This window comes from Triturus cristatus, chromosome 11 (assembly GCF_964204655.1).
Source record: "Triturus cristatus chromosome 11, aTriCri1.1, whole genome shotgun sequence".
Taxonomy (NCBI): Eukaryota; Metazoa; Chordata; class Amphibia; order Caudata; family Salamandridae; genus Triturus; species Triturus cristatus.
In genome coordinates this window covers 822,816,765-822,828,785 of record NC_140594.1, presented here as the reverse complement: position 1 = coordinate 822,828,785, position 12,021 = coordinate 822,816,765, and the positions used below count along the sequence as shown (strand labels likewise).

Sequence of the window (12,021 nt, the reverse complement as noted above, 5' to 3'; positions counted from 1 at the left end):
GAGTCATTGCTGGCCAAAAGGTCCATTAAGAGGGTCCTGGAGGAGGAGAAGGACATGAGGTGCAACTCCCATTATTTATGGTTCTTAAAAAAGCAGGAGGACTAAGGCCAGTTCTAGATTATCAACGTCTGATTCCCTTCCCTCAGAAAGACAGTTTCAAGGTGTTGACTTTGGTTGAAGTTCTTTTCTGCCCTTAGTCCACTGGATGGTGTCTTGGACTTGCAGAGCGCATACTTTCAAGTGCCCATCTTTCAGTCCAACAGACAGACTTCACACACTTTGGTTGCCTGTGAAGGTCTTCCTTCCATGCATCAAGGGCAAGCAAGTTCAGGTCTTAATGAACAACACAACCACTATGTGGTACTGCAACAAGGAGGGCAGTATGCGGTTGCAGATCCTGTGACAGGAGGCACTGTGTCTCTGGATATGGCAGGACCTTGAAGAGATATCCCCAATAGATAATCATTTTGTGGAAATGCAAGGGTGGACCAGCTCAGGCAACGTCAGCTTGTACACAAATGGCATCTGCTTCCTGAGGCGGCTCAAGGCATCTTAGCGAGATAGGGCATGCTTAGGTAAGATCTATTTGCCACCACCAAGAACACTCATTTTTACTGGTATTGCACACTGGAGTTTCTGCCAGGAAACAATTTTTTAGGAGATGCATTCTGTCTGCAGTGGGATGCTGGTTTTCTGTATGCCTTACCACCTCTGCCTCTCCTCCTTTGATTTCTGAAGCTCAGGACGGACCAGGCTCAGAACATCCTGACTGCTCCAAATTTGGTCAGTAGAATGTGGTGCTCCCATCTGTTGATCTGAGCATTTGCCCTCCGATCTTTCTCTTTGGGATCTCTCGTCTCCACAATGGTTTATGCACCCGAATTTTTGCAAACTTAAGTCTCCATTCATGGAGATTGAGCAGGACCAACTGAACAGATTTTATTTATCTGCTGAGATAGTAGAGCTAGGCACCTTTCCTCTGAATTCATTTATTCGGGTCTTTAGGTGAAGTTTGTGGCGTGGTGCAGAGACTGTGAGGTTGCGACTCTGCAGGTGGACTGACTTTTCTTGCAGCTTGTTCCATCTCTGACCTAGCCAGGCTTTGCGGTGGGCACCGTTGAAAGTTATTTGGTTTCCCTTTCTACATTTGCCTGACCACTGTCATTATTGGGTCACCGTTTCTGATGTGGTTTTTAAAAGGGCTTGCATAAATTGTCCTGTTTGGCCCTTTCATTATGCTCCAGTGGGACCTTAATTTGGTCCTTATATTATTAATGTGCATGCCCTTCAAGCACATGCACAGTTGACTTCTGAGGTCGTTCTCCATTAAGACTGTATTGTTCACTATAATTACTGATGCACGTGGCGTCAGTGAACTGCAAGGGCTCAGTACAACCTCTGTACACCACATTTGTCCCAGATAAATTGCTGCTATGAACTTGCATTCCCCTTCTGACGAAGATGGTGTCGCCCTTCCATGTGGGACAGACCATAACATTTGCTACCTTTTTCACTGCACCTCACTCATCTAAGGAAAGGAAAGACTTCACCTCATGGGCACAAAAATTTGTCATTTATCTCAAGTGTACGAAGGAGCACCAAGTGGATAACAAGCTTTTTATGTATTTGTCAATGCTAAGAAGGAGAAGGTGGTACATGTGCAAACCCTATCTTGGTGGATTGTCCTTTGCATAAAGACATGCTATGCCTTGGACAAGTCTGAAACCCCTGAGGGCCTTTAGTCTCATTCTACCAGAGACAACACTGACACCACATCACTAGCAATGGGTATTCTGGTGTAGGGCATCTGTCAGACAGCCACATGGGTTTAAATTCATATCTCCACCAGGCTTTGCTTTTTCGATTCTCAAATTTGCCTGCTTAATTTAGCAGGACATCCTTATGTTTGGGAGGTACTCCTTTGGTATCCTTTTGAAACATGAGGAATGTACAGTTATAAGTAACCATAAGAAGAACAAGTTAATTACCTTTAGGTACTCTAACTGCAGATTCCTCACTGCACTCCCTCCTCCCTGTTCTACACAGTAGACTTTTAGGTGGCCTAAAAAGTTAGGTCTGATCCTCAGATTTCTCACCTTTAGAATATTCCCAAACCCCTGACTGGATCCGGAAGGTTTTAGGTACATTGCTCTTGCCCTCTGGCCCAGAAGTGAGAAATGGAGCTGCAAAGAAGCACCACACCTCTGCGCCCATATCAATTCCTTTCTTCCCGCACCTTCAGACACAGATCCGGAGCTTGCTTCTGACTTTTTCCCCGTTTTTTGAGGATTTTTTTCACCTAACATATTGTTCTCCTGTGTCCAATGGCACTATGTCCATTCCAAAAACTACAGGGTTTAAGCCTTGAAGGGACTGTTGCATAAAAATGTCTGTGACAGCTCCCAACGAGCTGTGCTTCTGATGTACGAGCTTGGCCCACTTCCTGTGAGAAGTGTGCCCTTATGAACCTGAAGGTGATCCGGGAATGCAAAGCCAAGCTGTATGTCGCCAAACATCGAACAAAGCTCAGAAGTCCCGTTCCTGTTCGAAGTTGAGGGCGCAGACTTATCGCCGCTCTCAAGGGCGTTCTGCAGACTGTCACCTAGCTCTAAGTCTTCGAATAAGTTGCATTCAAAGCAGAAGCACAAAAAACCAAGCAGGATTCCTCCTAGTCCTGCAGCTCTCAACTTGAGAAGTCGCAAGGATGTCCAAATTTCTCGCTGTCTCCCTCTTGGTCCCCTGCGGATAAGCTGATTCCGCAACTGATCCTAATTCCAGGTCCTTTCGGTGATGTTGACCCAAACTGAGGCCTTTAAAGGAGGTAAAGAAGGCCTGTTGCGAAGTTTTTTGCACCCTTCTACTTCCCTCTGGCATGCCTTCAGGCCTCAAGAATTCACGGAGGATTCCAGGTGAGATATCTCTAGTGGGTCCACCCTCAGCGGTATCTGCCCATCTAGAACCTGCCTTGAGTTCCGCTCCAACTCTAGAGCCAACTTCCAATCCTGCTCCAAGATCCACATGGGCACTGATACCACTGGTGCAGGAGGACAACTCTTTCCTATCATCCTCTCCTATTCCGAGCCAAATCCATCTCGGCTTTGACAGTGTCAAACCAAAGCACCCGGCCCCAGTTCATTCCAATTAAGACAGAACTATGCCTCTGTCTAAGAGCCGCACCCCAGCACTCCCATATTTATTTGGTACGGACTCTGATGAGCGCTAACCTGTCCTTCGGGATGACAATAGTGATGAGGGAGAGTATTTTCCCCAACATTATGATGATAGCAATTTATATCTGGACTTACAATGTGCCAGTGGATTGGACACTTCACCTGACACTGGGTTGTGTTCTCCCCTGGACCCCTTACAGAAGATTGTTCCTCCTTCGCCTTGGTGATTAAATACGCAGCAAAGTTTTAGGACTTGCAGTTGCCCTCTATGGAGCTCAAAACTAACTTTCTAACAGAGGTTTTACAACCTGGACAAACTTAATCAGAGCCTTTGCTCTCCTTTAATGAGGTGAGGTCCTGACTCACACCCAAATGGGCACTTGGCCGAAGCCATGCTTCTGCCAGCTCTACAAAAAACACCCCCCCCCCCCCAAACCCCCTGCCCATGAGGCAAGTTGCTAGACTCCACAAGTCACTGCCAGGTGACCCTGATGTTTGACACAACATCCTACACATGAGAGTTTGGTGGTTCAAGCGCCAACCAGTAAGCTGAACCCCAGTTCTTTCCCAATGACGATAGAGTGGAAATACCTTGAGACCTTTGGAAAGTGGGTGTTTTCCTTGGTCAGCCTACACTCTGATCGGTCAGTGCCAGGGACAACATATATCTCTACTTTATTGACAAAGTTGGCGAGATCTTGCTGGCAGCTTCTGGGGAGTTTCTGGACAGTTTGGTTCAAACCATCCAGGATGGTCAGGATGTCTCAAAGTACATTAGCTCCTGTGGACTCGACAGTACTGACTGCTTGGGCAGAGAAGTTGGCGTTAGGGTGGTGGTTCAGTGGCACACTTGGATGCAATCCATGGGCTACTCTGGAGACATGTAAGCCTCTTTAATGGACAAGCCATTTGATGGGAACTGCTTGTTTGGCGAGCAAGCGTGTTCGAAGTCGGAACAATGTAAAGAAAGTCTGGCCATTGCACGTTCCTTAGGCCTTTCTACCTATGTGAGACAGCCTTCTCACCAGTGTCAACCCTTTCGAGGATACTCCATGGGATTGGTGTACTGCCCACACCAATACTCACCTGACAGATGGGTCCTCCAAATCACCCTTTGAGGCTTTTGGCCAAAGGAAGCATAGAGAGGTTTCTTGCCAGTAAATAGGGACCGGCTGTTACTCCCATTATTTCCTTGTGCCAAAGAAGGACGGAGGCCTTTGTCTCATTTTAGATCTCTGCCTTCTGAATGCCTTCATGCTGAAGGACAAATTCAAGATGCTCGTGCTAGCCCAGGTCCTGTTTGATCTGGATCCACATAAGTGTTTGATAGGTTTTGGACCTGTAGGACGCTTACTTTCATGCACACGTTCTGCATTTCCACAAATGCTACATGCAGTTCAAGGAGGGCCAGGATCATTTTTAATTTGCTGTGCTCCCTGTCAGCCTCACTTGTGCCTTTCTTGTGTTGAGGAAGGTGATGGCAGTGGTCCCAGCACACCTTTGGAGATTGGGGATGCCAGTTTTCCCGTACCTCCATGTCTCGCTGTTGAAGGTGAGCTCACAACAGGCAGTCATGCACCACCTCCAGATGACAGCGAACCTCCTGATATTATTGGGGTTCACAAACAAAGTGCTGAAGTTACACCTTACTCCTTCGCCGAGGCTGCCCTTTCTTGAAGCCATTCTGGATACGGTGCAGTTTCAGGACATCAGGCTATGATGCCAATGTTCCAGACTCAGTCCTGTGTCTTGGTGACTGTGGATCTAAGGCTTCTGGTCCTCTTGGCATCCTGCATTGTGCTAGTCGGCTATGCAAGTGGCATTAGCGAGCTCTGCAGTGGACCTTGACGATTCATTGGGCACTGCACCCGGGGAACCTATCTGATTACATCCAGGTTTCCAAGGAGACTACAAAAAACTTGCAGTGGTGGCTCTACCTTAATTGGATCGCCGGCAGAAACCTTGCTTCACCCAAAGCTGACAGTAGTGACGGATACATCACTCCTGGGATGGGGAGGTCATCTGGGAGAGGTGGAGATCAGAGGAGTCATATCCGTGGCTGAGTCTTCTCTCCACATCAACCTGTTGGAGTCAACGGCCATTCTCCTGGCACTGAAGGCCTACTTTGGTCTATCAAAGGGAGGCTGAATCAGGTTCTCATGAACAACACTTTCACCTTGTGGTACTAAAATAAGCGGGGGGGTTCCTGTGCCAGGAGGCGCTTTTCCTCTGGAGCGGTTGTTGTGACATCTGTCCTCTGATGAGAGTACCTCTTCAAAAATAAACTAATATCAATTGTGCAAGGGTTCTGCCTACATATAGGTCCGTGCTCTCACGTCGGGAGGTGCAAGATCACATTGAAGTCTGACACCACCTGCCAGCACACAGAAGCTATTGCTGTGAAAAATTCCTGATCTAGTCTAGTTCTAGGAAAAAAGTCAAAAGATGAGAAATAGGGTATATGAGATAATATGCTATAGAAATCTGCAAGCAATGCACCCTAAAAGTGCCTGTGCTAGACTGTGCGCGTTGGCTAGAAGGATTCATATAATTTGGTCAATTAGGTTATTGGCTACCCAAAGATGCCTTTCACCTTCTTTAGCTACAGCTTGGGAAGACGAGAACTGGGATTTAGGAGTAGGATTAAGTAATCCTCATGCTGACTCTGTCACTCCTATTCTTTAAACTCTCTCCTCTTCCAAACCCTTGGGCAAACACATTTTAGGAAAGAAGGCATGGCGTGTATAATGTGTATTTACATTGTACCTGCAGCACAGGATTTTGTGATAATAACTTGCAGTTTCAAGTATTACTACTAGGCAACAGGATGCCTACAGGTGTATGCAGTAGGAGACATTGTTTGTTTGGAATAGGTATAATGTAATAACCATAAATGTTTTTTTTTCTTTTGTTTTATCCTCATGTGGTACGCACTAGGATGGGGAAGAGTTAGTAATTATTAACTGGCAAGCGGGGGTTGCCAGTGTCCTATAAACACGTTTTAATGTAATATGGACGGTGATGATCAGAATCAAAAGGGAATATCAGTAAATAATCTATGTTTTACCTCTTTTATTGTCTTTTTGGCTGCATCTTCTCTGTTATTTATTGCTAATCAATACTTTAATAATGTGCTTACTAAGCACATTTTCATATTTCTATCTGTAAATGAACTAAAACAATCAGGACTGTAGAATATGTAACACTAGCATATAATCTGATGCAATTTATTGTGTACAGTTATATGTTGAAGTATATTGCCAAGCACTACTAAAGATATGTTTTTCCCTTTTCTACAGACCTCCGGTACCACGTCAGAAACCCCCTTCAGGAAATGTGGTTCCTAGCCGGCCTCCGCCCCTACCTCCAATATAGCTATGTTTTTTAATTCCTGAACATCTAGTGCATTTTCACTTGTTGAGTGATCATGCTCATATTTATCATGTTGAAATGAGTGGATCCAAGGATCTCCAGAAGGCCTTTCTTGCTTCTCGGTATGGACAAGCGGATGACGATGCACATGGAATAAATACAATTAACATAAGCCTGCAATGGATAGAGATCAGACCTGTGGTCTTGCCAACTTAAATGTGGTCATGTAGTTTGAGGAGTCTGCACTAGAAGAGCACATCAGTTTGCTGATTTTTTTCCTCCCTGGATTAATTACAATGTAATGTGTGACTTTTTTCTATCTGTAAAAAATCTCTTGCACACCACAGAGAATTTAAAAATGAGCACACAGCAGAAATATTCTTCCCTGAGGAATTTTGGTTTACTGTGCTAGAAAAATAGTCAACCGCTAATAACAAAAGGCACGATTTAAATGAATGTTAACTTGTTTACCTCATATTAAGACACCGCTTGAAAGGATAATATTTCAAACAGAATTTGAATTGCATCATTTTATTGTCCCTGATTGAGTGGAGAGTTCCTAATAGATGAACCACTTCATTTCTTGTGTGTTCAAAATGCCCCATAGTAGAGCATCTTTCATTTATTAACAATGATATTGTAAAGTAAATGTAATGCTCGTATCATTTGTGCAATCAGTTATTTGAAAGAAGGGTTTTGTGGTGCACACAGTAGTGTCTGAGTACTTGTGGTGGGGTGCCAAAAACACAGGGTGTGTTCTGTTCCTGAAGTCCAGAATCCTTGTTTATGAAGGCTGCAGATGTTGAAATGTACATATGTATTTGTTCTTGCCATTAGTAATAATTAATGTTTTGTCTTGGCCAAAATGTTCCTTTTTCATGGAGCATTTTAGCTAGTAGATATTGGCCTGCAAAGTGCCTAATTTCTTCAACAACGAGAACGACTGGGATCACAGATCAAAGACTTACAAATTCTGGTTTAAAAATTGATAGCAGAAAAAAAAACTGTGCAAGTGAAACTCATGCCTTGAAGTGATGAAACACAAAATTAATAATTAATGAAGTGTTAATGAACTAGGAGCACACTTACAATGGCATGTTTTCTATTCTGGCATAGCTCGGAAATATTTCTGCGTGACCGTCAAGGTTTGTTTACCCACACACGAAAAAAAAAACTAATGCCATCTAACATGAATATGTAATAAATGTTTCTGTAAGTATATGTAAGTTTGGAATTAGAAGAGGGATACATTAGTTTACTAGTGTGAGTGTCACATTATGCTTTTCAGTGCAGAGGCAGTAGCTTGTGATTTCAAAAGAGATCAGGATGGTCCGTGGCAAAGTGACCAGTTAGAGGGTTGGTTCAGTTAGTTGAAGTAAGGAGTGGTGGACGACCAAGATTCCTGGTGTTGAAAAAAGCGCAGCACAAGTATACTTCAGATGAGGAAAAAGCCCCTTAGGTACTCAATAGGTGTGTATCTTAGTGGATTTTCAACAAATTGCCATAATTCTAGAAACCAGCCATTTGAAGGCCCTGCTTAATATTGCATTTCAGTGTGTTTATGCCTATAGAAATCTGGTTGAATTTGTAAATCCATTCAACATACTTTAAAGGGCATGTTTAAAGATTTGGGTAACACGCCTGAGTTGGGTTTGTGGTCAGCAGCATTTGTGATACCAAAAAGAAAGGGGAATAAGTTGAGGAATGTATTTTTCCCATTGACTACCACAGAAACAGAGGCAATTTTAGGTGGCAGATAGCTAAAAGAAAGTTTTTTTTGGCATCACAAATCTGGAGTATCTCACTTGAATTTGAACTGTTGGCATGTATAGGATTAATATAAAATAGTGGGTCAGATTTGTTTTAAAAAAAAATGTGCAGGAAGCGCTGCAATCAAACTTGCAGTGCTGCGTTGTGCTAGTCCAGAGAGCATTGTAGTGCCATATCTATTAAGATATGGTACTGCTGCTCTCTTCCCCAGTCCTGGCACACTATCAGGCTGTCTAGCACCACACACCTTTGCACTATAGTCCAAAGGTGTGTGTGTTCTGTTTAGCAAAGTTTTTGTACTGGAACGGCAATCATCCAGTGCAAAATGCTATGCCTGTAGAAAGTTAAAAAGTTTCACACCGTAGATGTATGCTGTACAGTGCAGCACAATCAAATGTTTAAAAAGCCCTGTGAAATTAAAAGATTTCGCCATCTTAACACCTGCCTTTATTTTTTGGTATAAGGCCCTATCTACCATTGTTTGTAGCTAGAGCTGTATGTTAAAAACCATGAGAGCAAGAGTGGGATAGCCGGTATAGCACCCATGAGGTGCCCCCTCGTTGCACATATCTCAAAATGCGTTACTTTACAGGCTATAGTCCAGCGCAAATAATGGTTTGCGCTGGAAAGTGAGAACTTAATCAACGTTTTGGACCGGTTTGTGTCACTTTTTGTGACTTTGCACCAGGGCAGACTGTTGATAAATCTGCCCCATTATGTATAGTGGATGAGAAAATCTTTCAATTTGCACTTTCTTGTTTTCATACACATTCATACCTCTGTTTCATTGTATAGTATACTGCAGTACCTCACACACATTCTGCTTATTTTATTCAGAGATTAGAGAAATGCTAATGCTCGATGTAACATCCTTTTGTAATTTCTATTTTAGTCACACAAATTTCTGACAACTGAGCTTCACGGATAACTCTGCTGTTTATTCCAAAGTAATATATGGATGAAGATTGATTTATTATTATCAGTGTCTAGCTTTCCAGTATGTCACAGTTGTATGAAATGAAAATGGTTTGCAGTTTTAACTCTGCGTGTTGAACACTTTAAAATTCCTCATGCTCTTTCCTAGCATCATTGACTTGTTAGTGTCCATTACTCGTGCAGAGACTATCCTTGTAGGGCATCACATACATAATGTTGGTCTTAAAATGGGATTGACACTCGGGTATGTGCTTCCTCAAATGTTAAAGATTGTAAGCCTGTATTATTTCAGGAATATAACACCACCAGTGGATATATGTGTAGTTTGATAGGTGTAATACCAATGAATCTGCCTTATTCTGATCTGGAAATAGTAAAGAGAAATACTTCTATTTCTCCAACAGGATATATTTGAATTAGCTCTTTTGTTACACACCTTTAAAGTGATTGAAACAGCAGCTTGTGAAATGGTTACCTGCCACAAAAACAGTATTTGAGTAAAGCCTTTTAAAATCAATGTAGTCAATGTAGCTTATGACTACACGAAGAATTCTTAATCTCCGTAGCAGTAGATTTGTTAAGGCATCTGCATCCAACCTCCGCTCATTAAAGAGTGTTCTTAGGGGCAGAGTCCTGGTGGTCAGGTGGTTTTGCCCAAGTGTAACTGAAATTGGTAAGTAAAAAACAATACAATAGTCACATTTGCACACCTTGGCTATTCAGTTTTTCTAAAATACTTCTGTTGTTTACATTGATGTTACCCATTTGAATTTAGAAACACATAAACTGAAATATTTGCTTTCAGAGAGCAGTGTATTTTAATCACACCTCCCCATCCATTTTCTATATGAATTAGGGAACTCATGTCATGTTTGCCAAATGCATTATATTTAAAAATAATGCATACGTTTTTGTGAATTCAAGTTGTCATTTTTAATTTGTGCATAACCAGTGATATTAAAAATCTTTTGTTTAGAGCAGAGCGTACGCTAATTCCCTTCATTGGCTGCATTTGAAGACAGCAAATATGTGATTCTATTTATACAAAGCAATAAAAGTGCATCATGTTTGAGTTGCATATATAAAAATTTTACATTTTAAAATTCCGGTTTTATTATAGTATTGTGAGTAAGCTGAAGATTTTTTAGGGGGATATTGCTGCTTTAAAGACCTTGTTGAATTAGATTTTGGACAGGAAATGACAGAGAATACCCGTGGAATCCACCTGCCTAGACCTCAAGAGGTGCCTGTATGATCATTAATGACTTTTGAAAAAGTCTGTGGCACTTTCCTCCATGATAGTATTTCCCAGCAATATGTATATATATTTGTTTTGAAGGAAGAGCAACCTAGTACATTTGTCTTTTTATGACCAGTGTAACCAAGTTATTGCTAAATGAATAGAATGGCTGTGATTAAACTGTGTTTGGCTAGAAATAATTCTTCAGCTGGTAAAATAAACTTCCCTTTTGTGTTGTCAGACGCGTGTTATTACAGGAATATAACACCACCAGTGGATATAAGTGCAAGTATTCTGATAACTTGCTGTCATGCTCATTCAAATATTTACTCATGTTATAAAAAAGCAGATACATCTTAAACTGAAAATTAGTGTTAATTGTTTGGAGATACCATATATGCAACTGAAGTTAACAGATGTCAATTACAGTACTCAGTCATAACATTATTATTATTTACATCTCTTGTGCGTACAAATGGACTATGAATCCACGATTACTGAATGTTCATTATTGTGCACAAGTGAACAAAAAGATGGATTATGGGGTTGTTTGCTTATTTTTTATTCATTGCTGTTGGGGTAATTTTATGATTGTTAATTTTGTTTTGTTTTCTGACACACATACTCAATCAAATTAATCTAACTATTATCTTTAATCACATTGCTTAAGATCAAGTAGAATTGTTTTATAATCACTTTTCAGTCACCTGTTTGCTTCTTTCTTGGGGCTTTGTGTATGGTTCTGAATGAAATAAACCTCCTGATGGAATTATTTGTCACACTACCATTATAACAATCCTACATTCATCCATAAATTCAGAATTGTAAATGAATGCTTTCGTTATTTGTGTTTCTATTTGTGTTTGTAAATTAACATGTCAACTAAATGACTGATGTGCCTTTATTGTGGGACATGCATTTTTTCATTTGCAGCCTGCTGGGAGTATCTCAAATTGTCATCGGATTCCCTTAAACTATAGTAGATTTTTGAAGCCTTCAATTACTAATTCCCCCATCATTTGAAACTACTGATTTGAAAATATGGTCTGACTTTGATTAAGAACAATTAACATTCAGTTTTCTACTTATTTGATTTTGTTTTGGCTTTCACTTCTGCACTTCGGTATAAACGTGTATATTCTTTGATTCATATTGTAAGTTGTACAGTTTCTTAATTCACAAATGCCACTTTTTGTATTGTTTGAGTTTAATGAAGGGCTTTTTGATGATGTACAAACTGTAACAATAATCAAATTAAAATAACTTTTGTACAAAAAAATGAAATTCCATATTTGTTTAGGTTCTGTCTGAAACAATGGACTTACTTCTGTTGTATCCCCCAGAAATTGACTCACTCATACTTTATCCATAGCAGTTGTAAAATAAATACATTGAAAAAAGAATTAAATTGCATGCTCATGCTCACAAGATTCAACTTGGACCCTATGTTTCGAATCCTTCTACACCAGTTAATGTATCGAATTATTGTAATCAAGAGTATTCTTTTCACTGTATTGTTTAATTGAACGGTAA

General features: G+C 41.1%; 1 protein-coding gene across 1 annotated transcript in view; it reads left to right on the top strand.

Moving 5' to 3' along the window:
* ADAM9 (ADAM metallopeptidase domain 9) overlaps positions 1–11,767 on the top strand; it is a 764,238-nt gene extending 752,471 nt beyond the window's left edge. Inside the window, exon 22 of the mRNA XM_085634568.1 lies at positions 6,470–11,767. Coding sequence (XP_085490694.1) covers positions 6,470–6,545 — 76 coding nt within the window. The 3' untranslated portion in view covers positions 6,546–11,767. The remainder of the gene's footprint in view (positions 1–6,469) is intronic.
* The last annotated feature ends 254 nt before the right edge of the window (positions 11,768–12,021 follow it).